We start from the raw sequence: 22555 nt of genomic DNA on the forward strand, positions 1-22555 counted from the left end.
GGAGAGTCCTAGGGTGGCTGCACAAGGGGTGGCTCGAAGGGTGAGACGATTGCATGGGGATAGGAGACGTACGCACGTATGAGTAGCGGTTTTGAAGGGCTGGGCTCGTTTGGGACTTTAGGATTGGTACCTCAGCTTGCTGTGGGCACGGTTAGGGTCCTGGGAGGGTGGTATAGGGTCTGGTCATAGTGGACAAGGACTAGGGTCGAAGCTTTCATGGTTAGGATGGCTAGGGTCGAGAATAGGAGCTAGGGTTTGGTGCAGAAATTTTCAGTAGGTATCCTAGGTTGATCGAGGGTCTTAATGGGCTTGAATTGGGTTGAATATGCTTTAGTTATGTGTAATAAAGTTTTGGTTTAAGTTTGGTTAAGTTTCGAGTCCATACGAGTCAAAACCGGGATGTACGTCTAAGTTTAAAAACGAATCGAGGAATCTATCTAAAAGCTAAGTTTTAAGCCTAAGGAATAGTTATAGGAGTGTTTTAAGGTTACATGTTAAGTTTGGAATTATTTGGGTCGTCGTTTAGAGGTTTAAGGATAAATACGAAAAACTATGCTTCTAGGGGTAACACGGTCATTTTACATTGAAAAATGGGTAGACGTCCTGGAAGTGTCCCGAATGCAATAATATATGATAAAATGCTTATTTTAAATGTTTATGAAATTTTATGATCAAACTTTAATGATTGTTTTAAAAGTTTATGAATTTTCACATGTTAAAATGTTTATTTTAAAGGTTTAAGGATTTTTATGATTTAATATGCTAATACGCTTATTTCAAATGTTTATGAATTTTTACATGTTAAATTATGATTTTAAATGTTTATGAAATATTATGATTATTTATGGAATATTTGATGAAACGATAAAGATAAAATGATATGTTGCATGCTTGTTAAAAGGAAAAGGATATTGAAAGCATGATTTTTATAAAGTGATGAAAATGTAAAACGATGAAGGAAGTGAAGTAATTATGACTATCGAGGATATGAGGATATGAATAGGGATATCGTGGGGGAAAAGACCCCAAAGGGAGCCCATTTATGGGATAAGGCCGCAGAGGGAGCCCGACGATCGTATTTCCATTCGATGAGGATAGGCCAAGGACCAGTTGACGAGAGATCGTCGTTGATGTCCCCATCGCCCAGTACTGTGGTTACATGTAGATATATCCATCGACTTTTGAGGATGAGGAAAGTCAAAATTAACTATCTGAATTCAATAAAAAAGAAATGTTTATGATCATGATGAAAGGATACATGTTATGAATGAGGAAAAAGAAAATGTTGAGGTTTAAAGTATGCATGTTCATATGAATATGTTGAGGGTGATGCGAAAATGTTTACGAAAAGGTTTACGAAAATGTTTATAAAAATGTTATTGTTTTAAAGTTTATGCATCATGAAAATGTTTATGAAAATGTTATTGTTTTAAAGTTTATGCATCTTCATGAAAATGATATTTTTAGTACAAGAATTTTTCACTGTCGTATGTGATCTGTATACGTAGTATTTGTTATCAAGAATATGACATGTTGAGTCTTTAGACTCACTAGGTGTGATTGATGCAGGTGATATTGATTATGAATATGTTAATGGAGGTATTGATGGTTGACTTTGCTGGGCTGAAGATGCACATAACCCGAGGACCAACGCTAGTTTTTCGCACTAGTTATGATTTATGATTTTAAGTAATGTTAAATATATCTTTATGACTTTTATTTATTTATGAGTGGTTTTTGAGAGGTTACAATATGGGCTATACTTTTCAAATGTTATTTTTAGGTTTAGAAAATGTTGGATGCTTTTATGATATTTCATTTGGTTTTCAAGTTATAGTTGGTTGAGTTATTTTTAAAATGATAAAGTATTTTTAAAGTATATATATATGTATTCGGCCGATTTAGTAAGAGGAAAAAAAATTCTAGCACGTTTTAAGAAAACGATTAAGCAGACATTTCATCCTTGATCAAGTTGGGGATCTTGCTTATCGGCTAGCATTACCGCCAGCTTTATCTGTCATTCACGATGTATTTCATGTTTCTATGTTGAGAAAGTATGAACCAGATCCCTCACATGTACTTCAACCTGATGAGGTTGAAGTTTATCCTTCACTTTCCTATGCTGAGCAACCTTTTTGCATTATGGATCGGAAGAAAAAGATATTGCGTAACAAATCGATTCCTCTAGTTCGAGGACAATGGACACATCATGGTGTGGAAGAGTCGACGTGGGAATTGGAGAGCAAGATGCGGGAATCATATCCGCATATATTTGATTCTATTTCACATGTTCCGTTGTATTCCATATATAATGATCCCTTTGCTGATTTTAGTTTTGATGTGTACTATAAATGGTGACATACTATATATTTACCAATGTTACGTATATATGGACAATTGAGATATCGAGGACGAAATCTTTTAAGTGGGAGAGAAATGTAAGGACCATGTATCGTATTATCGTAAATCTTATGTTGATTATCGATAAATCATGAAATTATCATGTGATTACGTATATGATGTGTATCATGACAATGGAAGTGAGAAAATAAGTGGTGATAATGAAATATTGTATTAGAAATTGATTTGTGCTTAAATGGCGTACTGAACCGTAATATAAAAGTGACACATTTTACGGTTTTTAGCGTAATTATCTGAGATTAGGGGAAAAATCATCCTAAAGTGTAACTTGTCCATTGCAATGACATATTTTGGGATTATGAGCATAACTCTCGCGTCCAATATCCAAATTGAGTAAAGTCAATGGCAAATGAAAGCCCAGACATAGTGTGTTTACCAATTTTACAAATTCGGAATCTAAAATAGCATTTCAGACAGAACAAAATGCGTACATGCACAGGCCTACGCGTGGGCAGAACAAGGCGCGCACATGCGTGCATAGGAATGTCAATGGGTCCGGGTTTTACCCAGACCCGCAATGGACCCGCGTGTATGGGGTGGGTTTTGGCATACTAAATGGGTCATGGGGTGGGTCTCGGGTCTAATTTTTCAGACCCGTCCGGATATGGGGCGGGTCATGGGTTCTATAATACCCGCCCCATACCTGCCCCACATGTATAGATATAAATATTCTAGGGTTTTAGTTTTAGTAATTTTCAACCATAACGATCTTAGCTATTCTTATGTCAACTGTTGCATTTGAATATGCTTTTAACAATAATGGAAGAATAGTTGGTCCTCATCTTATTAGACTTAAATATTTCCTACTCGCTGATTTTATATTGATCTGTTTAAATTATGTTATGACTTATTTTTGAGGATGTCAAGATTTTTTTGGAGAGCTAGTAACTCTTTTTTTATGTAATTTTTTATGTCGTGAAAATACTTTGTTTGTTATTATTAAATGTGGTTAAAAACATGAATTAATTTTCCACAATTTTGTATTTAAAGGCTTGTTTGTTACATAATTTAGTCATGTGAGAAGAAATATTACTTTTTTATTTTAAAAAAATTCGGGTTTCATGGGTCTCACGGGTCTACCCGGTCCCGTTTCGTATTCGAGGTGGGGTGGGTCCGAAAAATATTTAACCGGGGTGGGGCGGGTAATGGGCAAAATTTTTTTCATAGGGAAGGTCTTGGGTTTAGCCAAACCCGCCCCATACCAGCCCCATTGACATCTCTATCGTGCACCGCCCTGTTGCACACGATTTAAGAATGATAAGGATAAATTTTTGTATAGATTTCTTCATTTCCTTTGCTGAAGCTTCGAGAGAGAAGAAATAAAACCGAATTCTATCTTTCGAATCTACCTCAAAACGTTATCCAAACTTGAAAAAAACTATTTATTCGGAATCCTCGCGTCAAGATCTTTCTTTTGTGGTAAGCTTCTTCTATTTTCAGTAACTTTAATTATTAAAGTGCTGGAATAACATGTATTTGAAGTCAAGATCCATATATGTGGTAGAATAACTAACAAGAAACTAAGTTTTGAATTTAGAATTGGATTAAATTATGATTTTGATTTGATATAAACTTTCAAAGTTTCAAAGGATTTATATAACTTATATTGTTGAATTTGAATGAATTTTTTGATTGAAATAAATACGTTATGGATGTAGATAGATTTTTATACTTAAATTTAAAGCTACAGTGGACTGGAAAAGAAGAATTGAAGTATGTTGCGATCGAGTAACATAATACATGTATCTGTATCATATGATATATGTTTGATTGATTTGATTGAGAATATATTTATATATGCCTTATTTGTTGAGTTGATGTGGCATACATGACATACACGTTGAGCTATGATCCTTAGATACCTATTATGATTGGATTTGATTCTGGGGTTTGTGAACACGATATTGTGTTTGGCATTATGTGACCTTTAAATCATAGACATTAGTGGCCCCGATGATTGACTGAGATTTGGGATCTGATAGGGCTTTGTCGACGTTATCATACGAGTATCCTTGATTGTGGCCGGTGTGCCAGCTCGAGCATTGATTTGATAGCGATTCGTTTGATTCTGACATGTGCTCAGTTGATTGGCATATGACCTGATACCTCCACGACATACATGCATTGCATATCATATATCATTGTTTAGATACTTGTGGTATAGATTGTGGTTGTTTCAGACTGATCTTTGCTCACCCCATAGGGGGCTGTTGTTGTCTCTGTATGTGGATAATGACATGTACTCCAGGATATCAGGAGGCCGAAATGGTGCTTCTGGAGAGAGTCACAGTTTGATATGTGATTTTATGTTTTTTTTCCTAATATATATATATATATATATATATATGTATGTATGTATGTATATACCGAGGCATGTCTCGGGGATATGAGTTTGTTTGTATGTGGTTGGTTTTGATTATGTGTGGGCATGTTTTATGATATGAGATAAAATACTATTTTTAGTATTCAAACAAGATATTTTGAGCTCATTGTAAAGAAAATTTTAATCCGTTTTTCGCTGTAATTAATTAACTTTAATTAAATTATATTGTAATAATGATTAGGAGTTAATTACCCCACAAGTTAAGGGTCTTAGATGGCACGTTGATAGGCTGCACACGAATTTGAAACAAGATGGAACCGATTATTGCATGTATTTATCACCAAGGGTTCGGGTATGAGGACAACCACGCATGGCATGGCTTTGGCTCGACCAAGGCTGGGCTGGGCTGGGACATGGTTGTATCAATAGAGGAGTCCAATCCACGCTAGGACTCAAGTTAGTCAGCTAGGGAAGAGTCCAAGCGAACAAGGACATTTCCCCAAGCTACCTGAGAGTGACAGTAGTGCAGGAGGGCTCGTGGCTGGGGTCATGGGTCTAGGCTAGATCGGTGAGGGTTTTGAGAAGGTTGACGAGGGGCTGGGCTTGGTGTGGGCTCGAGGGGGAGGGTCCTGGTTGGGCTGCGAAGAGTCCTAGTCTAGTAAGGTTTCTCGGTCGCAACACTCACCTGGTGCAAGGAGCTTCGGGCGGGCTAGGTCCAAGTCTTGGGGATCCAGGGGGTTCAGTAGGGTCTAGGGGAGGTCTGGTCAGAAGTTGGCTCAAGGTGTCTCGGGCTTGGCTCGTGGAAACCGGGAGTTGGCTCGTGGGTTTTAGCTTAGGGTTCGGCCTTAGGGTTTTGAAATGGTTAATGTTTGAAACATGGTTCAATGAAGGTCAAATCATGGTTCACGAGGGCAAATTAAACTTAAAAATTCTATGTTTGAAATTTGAGAATTTTATAATAAAGTTTGAATTTAAGTCGGGATTAAAACACATTATGAATTTATAATTAAAGAATAATCAAAAAGCCTCGAATTAAAGCTAAATAAAAATATGATAAATTTAATTTAAGCTTAAATAATTATTTGGGATGGTCTAGAGTCAACGGAATTAAGAAAAAGTCAAAATCGTGAAATTTTATGTCGAGGGGTAAAATGGTCAATTTACACCTGAAAAATAGTAAACGTCGTGGCATTGTCCTGAATGCTGTTTTGTATGTTAAAATGATAATTTTAAATGTTTATGGATTTTATGATAAAAGTTTGGCGTTAAAAGATATGTTGCATGCTTGGTTTAAAAGAAAAACAATTAATATATGCACGAATTTTATAAAGTCATGAAAATATGATATGTTGAAGGAAGTGGAGTAATTGTGACTAATACGAATACAATGATATGTGAATACGTAAGGTCAATGTTCAGTTGACGGGTCAAAATGTCGTTGATGTACCCACCGCCCAATATTGTGGTTACATGTAGATGGATCCATCGACCCCTAATACTATTACGGAAGTCCCACCACCCAATATTGTGATGTATGAAAATTTTATTTTACATAAAAATATTTCACTGTTGTATGTGAGGTTTTTTTAAAAAACAATTCGTATTTTTTAAGCATATGAGTAGTGTATATTTCAATATTTTCATAAAATATAGATTTTTGGAAACTCAAAAAATTGTCTTGGGCCAAATTGAACTCGGGACTGAAAGAGGTAGGGTTGCTCGAGACTGTCTAGGGCACCTTGTCCAATTGCCCAAATAGTTCGAGGCGCCGGACAACATACTGCCTTGCAAAGAATCTTTTTTTTTTAAATGCTCTCGGTAGAGCCGCTATTCAGAACTGTTCAAGGGAAGGGCGCAATATTTTTCAGGGACGGTAATTTTTTGAAATATTTTTTTTATGCGGTGAGAAATAAATTCAAACAATAAACAATAGAAAATAATATTATTGAGAAACTTGTCTCATATATTACTGTTGGTGTACCATTTTCTCGCACCCAAGGAACAACGAAAGTCTAAAAAAAATTGTTTTGATGTTCAAAATATTTTTGAGCGTCATATGATTTCAATAATCCATCGAATGTTAGAATAATTTATCTTTGCGTACTTAACATCGACTCCAACTATTTCAGATTTTAAGCAGTAATAGTCCATACTGTAATTTCTTACGAACGGATCTACCCAATCTTTCTCCTCGTTATGAAGTCCATGATCAGAAACGGTGTCCCTAGTATAGATCGCTCTAGAGATCTATCGAAAATTTTATCGAGAATAGCTGCAGGCGACGAAGCACGACGACGATGTGGTGGAAAGTGGTCGGCCAAATCCTTAGAAGGAGGTGGTCGAATTTTCTGAGGAGGGAGAGAGTTTGGTGGACTAATTTTTGATGTAAAAAATTGTTTGTAAATGTTATGTTATTCATATAACTCTTAATAAAATATTTATAGATTTTAATTCATAATCTAAACAGGACTCTTTTTGAATCAAAATATTGTATTTTCATTATTCAAACACTATCATGCATGTACTTCTCACTCTTGAAAATATCATGCGTAATTAAATTATTATGTACTTTTTATAATATAATACACACACACATATTTCCGATTTAAATTAAATAACATTTATTTAATTAATCAGTTAATTATTAATTCATTAATATATTCTAGAATATTCAATAAGAATTTTGCAATTTATAGTCACTACTACTATTAGTTCACTATTTAATTAATATATTCTAAATTTGCTAAATAAATAATTGTGAACTCATAACTACAATCGATAATTAGATAAGACCAATGTATCTAGGATATAAATTTCTTTCACATAATGAAAATGAAAATTTTGAATGACAAAATTTCCACTAATCCATTTTTGGTAGCTGCCAGTTTTGTAAACTTCTTAACTAAAACAAGCAGTTCCACTATATTCACTTAATTAATAGTTAAGCTAACTTCTATTACATTAATAACTTATAAACTCATTTGTAAGCAATTTATTTGATCTCCATCAAAGTACAGTATCCAAATTCAAGTTTTTAAATTTGATTATCTCAATGAAAACACATAATATAATACTTGTGTGTGACCCACAATAGTTCATGGATAAAGCTTGTTGTGATTCCACATCATCATGTAATTCAGAACAACATTTGTTCCTTTTTAAGCTTACCCCAATTAGCTTCATTCTTTTCCTATACAACTCAATCAAGAACGTGAGAACTGAAGTCCAATTGCACCCATTATATTATCATAAGAGCATCTAGTAGTATCGAATCTGCAACCATTAGCATATCAAGAGTTGCAAATGAATTTTATAACGATGTGATGTATCTTTGAATAATAATAGTGATATGATATGTGCAATCGAGGAAACATCTTTCCAAAATGTACATTTCTTACTCTGACAAAATATTTCGTGCATATTAATTCATCAGATCATATAGGATATCTTCAGTATCAACAGGTGAGAGGTGAATTTTTAACTACAATGCATTTATTCTACGTATTTCGAAAGTACACTTAACCTCGTCACCTAACGACCTTCAATGGAGTCGATAAACAGCTCAAAGTGCATAGTACTAATACGTAGAGCTTCTACGTTTTCTCGTTTCAAAGAACTAATGATGTACAACCATAACCACATACTATTCCATTCGATAAGTGATAACCACTTGAAAAGTTTAAAGGAGGGTTGTTTAGTATCTGTATAGTGGACATCTTCACGCTCTTACAAATGAAACATGACATTTACATCACAAATATTAGTCTCAAGCTCGAGCGACTTTTATCCTTATTTTAGGCGGATGAATTGACTAAGAATTATTTTAGAATATAGAGTACGCCTCCTAATGATTGTCATAATCTTACATTAAGATGCATACCTCATGTTACCTATTAAATATTCAAAGACTTTATCTACGTAGCTTGAATGAGTATACAGATAAATTAAATGTGATAAATGAATAAAATCGTAAAATGTTATTAAATAAAGATTATTTTTACATAAGATTCAATAAAACCCAAACCACAAGTTAATTCGCTCAGCACATACTCTAACACAATCAACTATGTACGTGCAAGGATGGCTCATGCTTCATAAAACAGCGATTATTCCGAGGTTTGCCCCATTCATAGCCATATTGAACTAACTAGAATACAGAAGCCCCAATGGTGCATGGATCCATACCTAGTTCTGGATGTCTCCAGTTTTAGATCAACATTATACATACGTGCAAACCCGCAAATATCATAGAAATTACTAATATTTCACCATTCGGTCCGGAATCTTAGCTTCGCCCGGACACACCCAATCCGGTGCCGCTTGCGTCTTACCAGGGGCGTACCAACATAGAGGCTAAGATGGGCTTTTTCCCGGCAATTCTTTTTTAAAAGGACATCATTTTTCCTATAATTTTTTTAAATAAAACCAATTGGCAACATTTACACTCAAGAGGGTCTTCATCTTTTCTAGAGCGGCATCAGTCCTATTTCAGGTGCAAAGCGAAATGACAATTATGTCCCTGATTAAACCCGGAACTGGCTAGCTGAAATATTCAGACTGGTTCTTGGGATCAGCACCGCACCCCCCAACGGGATAGTTCGAGAGATGTGTGACTAAGCACTACCGAGTCTTGCATATATATCTTCTTCACTTGCCAACATTTCTTTAAAAATCTGCTTTAGATTCACTTCACGTTTAGGTACATGCATCAGCTTCTGCTTCTTATAATCATACATATATTATTAATCAATAATATATGCTAGCAGAAAAAAATATCTTGCCAGCATCTCAAAATCAAATCTTAATTATTGTCGTTGCAGTATATTTGTGAAAATGGGTTCGAGGAATAACTGGTTAGAGTTCTCTCTTTCACCTCGACAACAATCTGCAGTAGTCTCTGATCAATGTTTTGGTCTCACACAGCCCTCCGATTCAGTCATTCCACCTCCTTTCGGCATTTTAGAAGCTTTCAACACCGCCAACACTGCTAACTCGGATCCTCAATCTCATGGTAACTTCATCGTTAGTCCTTTTTTTTTTTTTTCTCTTTTTTGAAAAAAGAACAACATGAGTTTAGCTATGTAGATTTGTGCCCATTTTGTCGCTAGCAGATTTTTGTATTTTTACTTGAAAGTAAAATTTCTGGTGCTGTCCCTCTAGTTTTGATGATGATGATGAAGTACTTCACTTCATGCAGAAAAAATTGGGGTTAAGTTTAAGAGTCTTTTTGTTATTTTTTTCTTTTCTTGAAGATTGGATTATGAAGGGAGAAGCGGGGATGAGTACTATAATCTCATGCGGCAGCCATAACTTGGAGATTCAAGAGAGCCCAAAACTTGAAAACTTTCTCGGAGTTGGGATGCACTCTTTCACCACCGATCATCATCATCAACAGCTCAAGAAGCGTAATGTTACAAATCCCACAAATTATCAAACCAATAGCACCCTCGCTAACTCTTACAACATGTACCAAGAAACAGACGCCACCTCTCACAAAAGTATAAATCCCTCCGACAATAACACTACTATCGGCCTCTCCATGATAAAGAGCTGGCTCAGAAACAACCCCACGCCACCACACACGGCGGAGATAAAGGCCTGTACCAAGGCGGCACCGGTAGCTACCGGTGCTCAGACCTTGTCACTTTCTATGAGCACATGCTCGCAGTCGAGCTCTCAAAACTTACCACTTGTGAATGTTGGTAACAACAACAACAACAACAGTGCAGCGGATAGTTGTGCATCAGATAAGGATAAGCAACCAGTTGACAGTCAAACGTCCAGTGGTGCAATAGAGTCTGTGACCAGGAAAAATTTAGACACAGTTGGACAAAGGACCTCCATTTACCGTGGTGTAACGAGGTAGATTATAAAGTTTTCTTGTTATTATTATTATTTTTTTTTTTTGTATTTCATGATAGTTCTTTTATGGGTTTTGTTTAAATAGTATAAAGATGTAATTTTTTATACTCATTATTGAATCTGAGCAGGCATAGATGGACTGGAAGATATGAATCACATTTGTGGGATAATAGTTGCAGAAGAGAAGGACAAACCCGGAAAGGAAGGCAAGGTATATGAATAAAGTGTCTGCCATTATTTATTTTTTCTAATTTTTTAATTATTAATCATGATTAAGATTTATTTATTATTTGTTTAACACTTGTTTCTTTGTCTCCTTTCTATGAACTTCTTGTTGAATGATTCAATCTTACTGCAGTTTACTTGGGTAAGTCATGTTAATACAACTCATGTAACTTTGTATTACATAAAATTTCCCATTTTCTTTAAGTTTCTGCTTCAGAACTTCGTATGATTTTCTGTATATATATGTAGGAGGTTATGATAAGGAAGAAAAGGCTGCTCGAGCTTATGATTTAGCAGCTTTAAAATACTGGGGAACCACTACCACTACAAATTTTCCTGTCAGTGATCTTGATTGCCAATTGCTTTATAAAGTGTTTGGATTAAATATAAATACTCCAATATTTGTATTTCTAATAATAATTGAGTACTACCTCCAAAATTTTAATTCAGATTAGCAACTATGAGAAAGAAGTGGAGGAAATGAAGCACATGACTAGGCAAGAATATGTAGCATCATTAAGAAGGTAATCTGAAACTATATATCAATAAGAATTAATGGGAAAAGCATATCATGGTTTTGTTATCTGTATATATCTGTTGAGCAAATCACTTAACTACATTTTTAATCCAGAAAAAGTAGCGGTTTCTCTCGCGGCGCGTCCATTTATCGGGGAGTTACAAGGTAAATCTATATGATCTGTATTATATCATGTGTACGTGTTATATCGGGCATGAATATGGAGCTAGTCAAGATTCAACATAGTTTTCAGCTTATTGACATTTTTGTAAACAATAATACTTTCTTGATAAATAATATGCAGTATTTATCATTACATGTTATTTGGCAAATTAAATGAAGATTGTGTAATAATTTAACAGGCATCATCAGCATGGAAGATGGCAAGCAAGAATAGGAAGAGTTGCAGGGAACAAAGACCTTTACTTGGGAACTTTCAGTAAGTTTCTTGCATGAAGTTATTGGGCTATATTTTATTTATTTTTCTGGAAAATGTTTACCAAGCACTCACATTATCCTCAAATTAATTCTTTCCCCAAAAGTATATTTCCACTCATATAGTTATTAGTTAAAATTCTAGTTTTAATCACTCGAACAGTTTATAATTATGAGATGCAGTGCATAATATGTGCATATTATGTCAAATTTTAAAATAATTGTATAGTTTTTTTTAAAAAAAAACTACTTGGTGAGTCGGTGCACATGAAACATTTTTCAGAATTACGGAAAATAAATCTAACCATACAATACTTCAATTTAAATTCATATCTAATTTTTTTGGTTATTGATTTTCATTCATTTTCTCGGAAGTAATGGCATTATACTGTTCTTGATATCTTGATTTCTTATAAAGGCACACAAGAGGAAGCAGCAGAAGCATATGACATAGCAGCAATCAAATTCCGTGGCCTAAATGCCGTGACTAACTTCGAAATCAATCGGTATGATGTCAAAAGCATACTCGAAAGCAACAGTTTACCAATCGGTAGTGCTGCTAAGCGTTTAAAGGAAGCTGAAAACCAAGAATCGGCCTTAGAAATCCAATGGTCCGAGCAAGGAAACTGCTGGCCGAATAATCTTGCAAATGGCTACGGGTGGCCTGCAATTGGATTCCAGCAAGCTCAGCCATTGAACATGTACGGTTATGCAAATCAAACCCGAATGTGGTGCAAACAAGAGCAAAATCAAGATATAGTCAGTCATGGTTTTAATGATAACAACAATATTCAGCATCGGCTTCAGTTGGGAAACGCACTCTCTCAATCTTCTCACGTGTTGCACAATCTGATGAGCTTGGATTCTTCTTCTATGGAGCATAGCTCGGGGTCGAATTCCGTTATGTATGGGAATAATGGAGATGGGAATGCTACAACCACTGGAAACAGCTTTCTTGGGGGGCCGATCAATATGGGCACTGTGATCGTTGGAAACGAGAATCAAAATCGGGAAAATGGTTTCTTGGGGCACGGCGAGGGAAATCTAGAGGGAATGTTTGGATCAACGGATGTTTATCCCCATACAAGAAATTTGTATCATTCAAGTGGAGTAGTAAAGTCAAGTGCTATTTATGATCAGGGATCAAATTGCCATATCTATATTCCTAGTTCTCTGTCAAATCTAGGATCTTCGAATTTTTCCGTTTGGAACGACACATAGAAGTCCCTGGCTTAAGTAACATCTCAGGAACGGCGTATATAGATCTAACTTATAGTTGTTTGATCTGATCTTTCTTGATTTTTAGTAGGAAACATTCTAGTTGGACAAGGATTCTTCATCTGGTTTACACATGTTTTTCTCTAATATTTGCGGCTTGCTGCAAACGAAATACATTGTAAGGACATTACAGAGGTTGCTCCGTAGCCGGCGATCACATTGTGGCTATGAATTTTGTGAAGTCTCCTGTGATTATGTCCTCTCATACTGACATACCAGGCTTTGTAATTTTGAACTTTGAAATACAAAGAATGGGGAATTTTTCTGCTTTCTTGATTTTTGAAGGCAAAACTTATCTCACTCGGATGTGTAATTATAGGACACGCTTTTGAAATCAGCAAAGTTAATAGAGGTACATTTTGTCATATAAATACAGTTACAAAAAGAAAACAGACCGAGGAGAATTGTTTCGTGGGCAAGCAATTTAATAAGTATAAAAAACTAATAACTATGGATCCCAAACAAAAATAGAGTTCATGGTAGTCGCAACTCAAAAGTAACTGAACAATATGTCGTGAAAAAAATAGAAACGTGAATTTTGTCGTTTATAATTCACAAATTTATCAAGTCCAGTGCTTAGGTTTCTACTTACAAACCTTACAACATAAATTTATTTTGTCTCCTAACAGTAGAAAATATTAAATATGATATACAACATAGAAATGTTTTCGGGCATCTAACACATCCGAAACGATTATGTACAAATCATATTCCTTTACTAAGTCTTCTGCAGATGATGGCTTTAGCACTGAGAACCAGGTGCTTGACACAGAAGCAGCCAATACTAGCGGCTTCATTTTAAATATAACAATAAGGAATGACCTGGTTTGTTCACCTGCGCTGCTGGCACACACGGCAAATGGTAGCTGATTTATCGTTGACAAGTGTGCAGTAATCACAAGACCAGTGATCCGAGTCATCTAAGTTTGTAGAACTGCTTAATTTGGACGCAGTTCCCTTTCCCCGACTGCCTCTTCCTTTGCCACTGCCACTTCCCAGATTATTGGAGCTACCTGCTCTGCTGCTTGCTGCATGAGAGTCTACATCTGATAGACCATTTTCTAAAGCTCTAACGAGGTTCTCAAAATAATTCTTAGTAACGCTGCAATTTTTGAAATTCAGGAAGGTGAATGAGTTCAAGTTAAATATTAGAAAACATATATTTATCTAAGAGAGGAAAAACCTATATTGAGAGGCCCTGTTAATTCTTCTCAGTGAAAGGAAGAAGACATCACAATTCTCACTTGGTTAAAGAGTGACAAGCACTTTTTCCTGCACTCATAACTCTACCCGGAGAACATAATTATCTATGTTAATTATCTGTAAACCAGGACTACTTGAAAAACATAATTCTAGAGCAAAGTTGAGATCAATTCAACATCTAATGATCCAGAACAATTTTTTCTTCATGGAAGAATGGGCACAAACTGGGTTTGTTTGAGGAAAATACAAGGTGTCGAATTAATTGGGTTAAACAATGCGCCTTTGGTGAACAAGGATCGGTATGTTTGAAGGGCACAACGCATCATCAAATATTAAATATGGAGTACGCAAGTTAAGCAGAAGAGAGAATGTTAGTTGGGTTCACCTGGTCAATCCTGCCAACTTTGTTCGAAACTCATTGAACTCTTTTGATGGACCCTCAGAATTTAGGTAGCCCTGAAATTCCTTCTCTGCACATTGATGAAGCCGTTCCAAACCAGACTCTGCCTCACCTAAAGAATACAGAGATAAAGGGGTAAAATGCGAATGAAAGACCAAATCAACATATTCGAAGTAGGATAAATTGCAGACCTTGTACATACTCAAAAAACTGCTTCTTAGCAAGCTCATCCCCAGGTAGATAATATCCATATGCATATGTCCATTTCAAAACTCGTCTACATTCAACAATCTGTAAAAGGCCAATGCAAGCAAATAAGCTAAAAAACTGGTGTACTTTTTAAGAGCTTGGATGATCAACATAAGTCCCATGTCCTAATGTGTCTATAGTTTGTAATTCGTAGCCTACTTCCTAGACACGTTCAGTATAATCTAACCCATAGAAACAAAGAGCACATGCTACGGAGGACGAAATATCAAATTCATAGTGAAATGCTACCAAATAGCACATAGATACAAGTTACTTGGCGATACAATAGAAGAAATTACAGTTAGTTCTTGAAGTAGATGAAGAGGAGGTTCAAAATTCTTTTCTACCTCTTCTAATTACTAGGCAACAATTAAAGATGGTTTTTGAGCTGATTTTTTCTGGTGAGATGTAAGTGAAAAAATAGACAGTTTGATAAATTGAAATTCACTTCTTCAAAACCATCTCTTTTGGCCTTTTTTGCTCGAGAAGCAAGTCCTAGCATGATTATACCTTTCAGTGCTTTAAATGACATCTATCATGTGTATTGACAGTCCACGCAAACTCTTCTCCGAGTTGAAGCGGCCAATGCATGACACATCCATGAAAACAATGCCCTCTAGGCTCTAGCCATAGTAAAAATGATGAATGCTGGGAAAAAATAAAGATCAACATTGTAATGTGGATTGGAGTTCATCAAGATTTTAAGAATGTCTCGATTTTAGATTTGATGAGAGATTGGGATGATGCGTATCATTGAGATAAATTCATATCATGTACTTCTTGATGACAGTGGATCACTTGTCTACTGTTGTACCTTGTCTAAAGTTATTATTAATAAAATATTGTTTTTTATAAAAAAAATGATGAAACTAAGATTTACCTGTTGCCAGGCCTCTATGATGAACTTAAGCTGAGATTCAGGTTGACGCTGTTTGTCGCTTAGTTTCTCTAGCTGCATAATAAAGTCAGCATCAATATACTTCTTCAGCTCTGAAAATAATTCAGGGTACTTATGCTCAAGATACTAATATATCATTAGAACACTCTGATACATACAAAAGGTTTATATTACGGAAAAAGGTCCTTCAAGTGAAGACATTTTGGCCAGAAGTTTATTCTAGTAACATTACTGGGTTTGTTGGTCTCATTTACAGTAAGGTGCTAGGAACGGTACAAATCTTCCAAAGTGGAGAATTAGTGAGCTTCAGAGTGAAGTATGTTTCTTACATGTACTGTTTGCATTTGGTGCAGGTTTTCAAGTGCTCTTTGCCTTGACTGCAGAAAAGAAAAATTATAAATTTAGATTTAGCCATGCAAAACATATACGAAATATGGTATCACAAATGATGGTACAAGTACAGAATTATACATCTCGGGAATAAGAACACATATGCATTTATCACAACCAAATTGAAGATGCGATAGCAAGCCAAATCATACTACTAGATTGGATTTTTGAGCACGTGCCACTTCAATTAATCCTTGAGGCATTGTGATAAATACATAAATTCCTGAATCTGTTAATCATGTGATAGTGAGTTGCCTTTGTAATAAAAAAAAGAAATGCCCACTTCACAATATTTCAAGCATATGATACGAAAGAGACGACAAAAAGTTTCCTCTTATTTCTAACATGTCCCGCTGCATGTTTAAGAGTAACAATGTCAAGGAAATAAAGAAAAGATTCTTGTAAGGTGTTTAGATGTGAATAATGCAGTGTCGCAATCCAACTCTGAACACACAAGGTATGAATTAACTGAGAATGAAGACAAAACGTAAATTAAATATTTCACAAACATCATGGCCACTACAATCAACTTGAGAAACCATCAGAAAAGTATGCCAAACCACAACATGATAAAATAAGCAAAAATCAGCATACCGATTGATTTGTAGCCCATCTTTCATAGTAATGTGTATATCTTTCTAAAGAATTTTTAGCCATCTCTTTACGTTTTTCAGCTTCATCATACTGTAAACAACAGGAAGATTAAGTTAATAGAGACATGATATGAAGATAAAGCTGTTAGAAACACATGAGAAAGTAACAAACTTATAATCTCACCACTCCTTCTTGCTTGGCAACTTCATAACGGTTGCAGGCGTAAAATCCACCGGTTCTTTCGCCATGTTCAGACCATGCTCCAAGGCAGAGCCTGCAAGTGTGTCCCATCATATGAAATGAGATGACAAGAATTTTCTACAGACTCCACAAAACATGGAAGACAGAGGCAGATGAGAACAAAAATTTTGCAGCTTGTGTTTTGTGTGAGTTGCATCATCTTAGCATGCAAAAGAGTATGGCGGAAAAAATAAAGAATCACTACAGAGTCATCGATATCTTAAATCCAATATGTACATAGAGTGAAATTTAATCTATAATCGATGGCTTATTAAAAACCTTGGGACATTTGTCTTTCATCAACAGAGCAACAAACATACCAGCAAAACTCAAATTTACAAGGTGGCGTGCACGTGATATGCATGCAACCTTGATTCTTCTCAATAGGCCGCTTGCATTTTGGACACGGCTTAGAATTAGCCAATATCCTGAAATAAGACCAGACCAATGTCATTTAGTCATGACAATATTAAGCAAACTGTATAATATTACATAATTTTTTTTCGGAGGGGGGTGTCGCTGGTAAGTCGCAACTATAATATCAATCGAGAAAATAAAATGTGTGAATGAGTACTTTTAGTTAGTACTAATTTATCTTCAAGGTATATTTAAACACAACCATTTCTTTGTGTTGAAAATTTATAAATACCATTTAAAAGCAATAAGAAATTGCCATGTTCTGTCAAAACAATGTTGCAAAGTCATGGAAAAAACATATGAAGGAATTAATTTTGACACCCATGATTTCCAATTAACTAGTATTGTGAAATATACCAGTTCATATTTTCAGACTCGGCACTGTTCTTCAATATCCATTTGGCCACAGTTCCACAATCAACAGGGCGATGAGCTTCCTCAACACACTGCAATGGACTAGATTAATTGCTTTATTCTGGAACAAAAAAGATTGTAATATACTAATAATAGTTAGTCCAAAATGAAGGAAAAAGGACTAGAAGAGTGAATGAAGACTCACATTCCAGCAAAAACAGTGGGAGCAGCGACAAGTAACATCGTAGCTTCCACCACCAACAATAAAATCTACAGCAAAATCACAGCCCGGTGCTGGGCACCATTTCATCTGTGGATGAAATGGAATAAAGAAAGATGGAAAAATTTGAGCACAAGACATAGCTATATACGGTGCTCCAACAAAGTCCCAATCATGATATTGAAATAAAACAGAAGGTGACTTCCTATCATTATGAAGAAAAAATGAACCCGCAAAGTCCATGGATATCGAGAATCTGCCACAACCTAGATTTCAATTTTTAATGGAAAGAAAAACAAACAACGAAAGTTCACAGATTGAAACAACAAAAAAAGTGCACGGATTTAACTTAAACTGTTTGGTCATTCTCGTTAATAGTAATGAAAGTACGACTAGTCTCAGCAGCCTCTTCGAATTAAGCTTTCAAAAAAAATCTGAACATCCGGAGCACTCCATAATAGGAGTATTAAGAGCCTCCACGAGAAAAAATGCTATGTATTCTACGGTTAAAAAAGTATGTCCCGATAACAAAGTTGCATGAACTCGTTTACCTTCCTATTATCTTCGACGAACGATCTCAAAAAGTAGCGATTATGTTTCACTTTATTGTCATTTAAAGCAATTTTATTCACCATATCCTGGCCAACAGCAGCTCCACAGGATGGATCTGGACAACGCAACTGCAAACATCCGGGGCCATCATTTATGGAAGTGCTAATATAACCTACACAATGAATTACAATTAAAAACTTAGAACAAAAAACAGATGTCATAAAATGATTTATAGAGCAGAATTCCACAGTTGACAAATCATCCCTTCAGGCCAATCAGAAGAAAATCATATCATCTCTAATGAACAGAAGCAGAAAAATAATAATAATAATAATAATAATAATAATGGGAACATGTACAAATACAAACCTTGCCAACACATGAAACAAAAGGGATGGCCACAACCAGCAGCACTCATCCTATCACAAGGGTAATTTTCAAAGCAAATTCCACAGGTCAGCTGCAGAGAAAGTGAAAGGCTAAGTTTACATGAACGAAAGTAAAAGAATCCGAGACTTAGAGTACTGGAGATTCTGAGAATATTGATATGAATAATATATTTAATGTTAGGGATCTATTTCTGTTATTTTTCCACAACTGGTGATTATGCATCCCATAAAACATGTATCTTTGTTGCATTACACCTTCAAAGCGACATTATTTATGAAATACTGCAGAATGAGTAATATAGACTGAATATTTTTTCATATCCTCATGGTATCATAGTGAGTTTGGGATCGCTAATTCTGAACCACAGATGCACCAGGTAAAAATGACTGCAGTGGTGACTTTAGCTCATCAATTTCTCTGTCCAAAATTCTCCTGCTATAGTTCAAAATTATAGTGGTAAGTCTTCCACAAAATACAAAAGCAACATAAATTTTTTACTCCAGTGGTTATAGTCAGTCCTTATGGTGATGAGAAGCAGAGGAAAAGGGAGGGGTGGGGGGGCGTATGTCACTGGAATCAAAGAAACCCCGCCACGAAGATACAGCATACACAAATTTGAAATTAATTGATTCACTTGTGATGATTTGTATGATTTAATTCGATGGATGCTCAGTGAAGGTAATGTAGGCTGAATGTTTTTTCATAAAATGATTATAGTTATCAATATGTACAATAAAAAATCAACAAAACTTCTACATATTAGGATAACCTCTTTAGCATTAGGAAGAGGAATGTCATTCTCCAACAAACCAACAGCCTTACGAACCTTCTCTTCATCAGCAAACCATTCGTCATTCACCTTACTGACACTCCTGTGAGTCAAGAGCACACGTGAAGGAATTATTCACCAAATAAATAAAATAACCAACTCAATAAAGTTAAGCACATTCAGTAGTTAATCAGCAAAAAAATGCAGTTTTTTACTTCAACAAATCCACTTTCCATTGACAACAAGGTGAGATTAACAAACCATATCACTTTCAAATCCACTTTCACAACGTGTGATCATGTATGATCACAATACATGGTTAAAATTATAGCTAATCCAAACAACCCATTAAAAGAGCCCACTCAAATTTTTTTGCTACCAGTTGTAATGCCGGAGCAAGATTCCTGCAGCATCCCTTGAGATTGAGAGAACCATAGAAACTTTAGCAATGCTTTCCTCTTGATGTTGTCGAATCTCATCTTCACTCAAAATGGTATAGTTCTAAAGAAGGGAGTATAAACAATTAGTAACCATGTAAACTGTTCAAATGCTTTATTTCAGAAAACATAATGAAGATTGCTCAAGTGTAAGAATGCAGAATGGGTCAGTGCTTTGTATAATCAGGATAAGAGGTTTGATTAGATTGGAGAGTAAAAAAAGAGTTCTAAACAATCTTATAATTTTAAAATAAACAGAACTTTAGACATGTGAATATTGGCACAAATGCAGAAGGTTAATGAAGCCATCGATTGAAACAACCTCCAGTTTGGGTCACTCAACTTTTACCTTCACACGCTCAGTGCTATATACCTTTTGGCAAACCTTGATTTTCAGTTCACAACAAATTAAAAAAAGTTTATCCACGAAACGATAAGACACTTAAAAGCTAGAACATGGGCGTTTTCCACCCTTCAAAGGATACCATAATTATCACAGTCCAACATTTGATAGGGTTAGCATACAGTCATGAATCAAACATTTTATTCACCCTTGACTTCAGCAAGAGACAATTTTCAGCCAAACCGTAGGCCCCAGAAAGGGCAGGGAAGGAGTTACAGGAGGGTTGGGGGGGAGGGGTCAAGTGACCAGCCTCATCTTCCAGAAATTTATTTACTTTAACTACAAGTTTTAAGACTTTAAAAATCCTTAGACATAACTTAGATTCTGACCCTGAGAAATGCTTGAAAATATACACCCTAAACCTCAGGTCTGGCTCCACCCCGTGCCGCCAAGGCAAGGGAAATGACAGAAACAATCTGAGATGGAAGACTCATTTCTTTTCGTCCACCACCACATCCTAAAGAACATGCCATAAATTACAATGGACACATTAAATGAGACACTTCTCAAAAAGTAGCATTAGCCGAACAATATAATAATAGCAACAGATCAAAGAAACAACAGGAAAAAGAATTCCAACGATCACAGAAATAAAATACCAAAACCTCGCCTACTATCCAATCCAAACCGTGCAGAGGACATCCCTAAATAATCAATACGCTTAAAGTCACCTAGCTAAACCACATATCCTTAGCTAAAGCGTGCACCGCTCACTAAAAAATTAATGCTTTTTTAACAAAAACGATCAATATAGATAAATCACAGCAATAACCTGTGACCGATGGTGGTGGAGCTGGAGTTGGTTATGAGAGGAGGAGAAACCATCGGAATCATCTGAATCATGGTCCATAAATCCATCACAGTCCATGATAACGTCATCCAAGTCGGAATCAGCGTCATCATTTCCACCGCCGTAAAAATCCTCATCGTCGTTGGAATCTTCCGTCATCGTCACTGCCATCTCATCCTCCGATTCCATCCCCAACACTCCCCCCTCGAAATTAATCCCACTTTTTTTAGGCAATGATTACCTTTTTCAGTATATGATAAGCTAATTGAACTGAATTTGAGAGACGTTTGGGTTTCGGAAAGAGAATAAAAACTCCATTTGGAGTTGATTCCTTGATTCTCTACGATCACGGGGAAAATTAAGGTTCAACTATCGATGCACAATGTACAAGAAACATGGTTACCATTCCTCTCTTTTTTTTAAATATTATTATTATTATTATAAAATAGTGGACACGCCAATTTTATTCTTGCCTTTGCTTCAAATTTCTGAACCAGGCCTACTTCTCCACATACAAATATGTCATTTCTAAAAAAATAATTATATAAATAAAATAAATGACTAGTGCGCTTGAATTCAATGTAAAAAACCGATCGGTCTGATCTATTTTTATGCTGAAAAATAATATTTTTGATATAAAAATAATATTTTTTATAGATCGAATCAGGTCAGACTTGTCTAATAAAAATAAAACAAAAAACATTCCCATAAAAATTAATTAATATTTTTGTTACGTAATGTTATCATGAAATAATTGATATCAAATTACTTAGACCATATATTTTTTAAATACGTGTCATTTTAAAAAATATATAAAAATGACCTTCAAACATTAAAAAAAAAAACACAAACCAAACAAACGCTAAAAGTTGAAAAGATGGAAGTTTGATTTGATGTTTGGATTTTGCCGAAAGATGGTTGATTCGTGCACGTCAAAAAATACTCATAAATTAAATTACAAATTATCATTTAATTATTTCCTTTACAAATTATCCTTTAATTTTTTTTTACAAGTATATATTTCGATCTTCGCTTGAATCTCCCTTGCAGAGATTTATTCATGTAATGGAATAAATATATTAATAGTTCTTTTGTGAGACGGTCTCACGAATATTTATATGTGAGACGAGTCAACCCTACCGATATTCACAATAAAAAGTAATACTATTAGTATAAAAAATAGTATTT

At 35.3% G+C, this 22555-nt stretch overlaps 2 protein-coding genes across 2 annotated transcripts; one reads left to right on the forward strand and one right to left on the reverse strand.

The window, feature by feature from the left end:
* Window positions 1–9438: 9438 nt before the first annotated feature.
* On the forward strand, window positions 9439–13231 carry LOC140806964 (AP2-like ethylene-responsive transcription factor BBM). The gene is made up of 9 exons (XM_073163535.1): window positions 9439–9755; window positions 9997–10606; window positions 10735–10817; window positions 10965–10973; window positions 11081–11169; window positions 11282–11355; window positions 11463–11513; window positions 11711–11787; window positions 12202–13231. The coding sequence occupies exons 1-9, from the start codon at window positions 9578–9580 to the stop codon at window positions 13002–13004; spliced, it is 1974 nt and encodes a 657-aa protein (XP_073019636.1). The 5' UTR covers window positions 9439–9577; the 3' UTR covers window positions 13005–13231.
* A 354-nt stretch (window positions 13232–13585) lies between these two features.
* Window positions 13586–21732, reverse strand: LOC140806962 (probable E3 ubiquitin-protein ligase ARI8). The gene is made up of 15 exons (XM_073163534.1): window positions 21350–21732; window positions 20117–20238; window positions 19738–19840; window positions 18948–19038; window positions 18578–18750; window positions 18012–18116; window positions 17810–17898; window positions 17356–17463; window positions 16979–17069; window positions 16796–16885; window positions 16141–16188; window positions 15794–15865; window positions 14856–14955; window positions 14650–14776; window positions 13586–14163 (listed from the first exon to the last, which is right to left on the reverse strand). The coding sequence occupies exons 1-15, from the start codon at window positions 21554–21556 to the stop codon at window positions 13893–13895; spliced, it is 1797 nt and encodes a 598-aa protein (XP_073019635.1). The 5' UTR covers window positions 21557–21732; the 3' UTR covers window positions 13586–13892.
* Between the last annotated feature and the right edge of the window lie 823 nt (window positions 21733–22555).

Source organism: Primulina eburnea, chromosome 12, assembly GCF_022965805.1.
Source record: "Primulina eburnea isolate SZY01 chromosome 12, ASM2296580v1, whole genome shotgun sequence".
In the NCBI taxonomy this organism is placed as follows: Eukaryota; Viridiplantae; Streptophyta; class Magnoliopsida; order Lamiales; family Gesneriaceae; genus Primulina; species Primulina eburnea.

What these genes read in the sequence shown, in the direction of transcription:
- LOC140806964 (XM_073163535.1), top strand. Translation starts at nt 9,578, where the DNA reads ATGGGTTCGAGGAATAACTGGTTAGAGTTCTCTCTTTCACCTCGACAA. An exon ending in CTACCACTACAAATTTTCCT is followed by an intron (nt 11,170 to 11,281) that starts GTCAGTGATCTT and finishes ATTTTAATTCAG; the next exon opens with ATTAGCAACTATGAGAAAGA. An exon ending in CCTTTACTTGGGAACTTTCA is followed by an intron (nt 11,788 to 12,201) that starts GTAAGTTTCTTG and finishes TTTCTTATAAAG; the next exon opens with GCACACAAGAGGAAGCAGCA.
- LOC140806962 (XM_073163534.1), bottom strand. Translation starts at nt 21,556, where the DNA reads ATGGAATCGGAGGATGAGATGGCAGTGACGATGACGGAAGATTCCAAC. An exon ending in TCGTCGAAGATAATAGGAAG is followed by an intron (nt 18,117 to 18,577) that starts GTAAACGAGTTC and finishes TTTCATCCACAG; the next exon opens with ATGAAATGGTGCCCAGCACC. An exon ending in TCATAGAGGCCTGGCAACAG is followed by an intron (nt 14,956 to 15,793) that starts GTAAATCTTAGT and finishes GGCCTTTTACAG; the next exon opens with ATTGTTGAATGTAGACGAGT.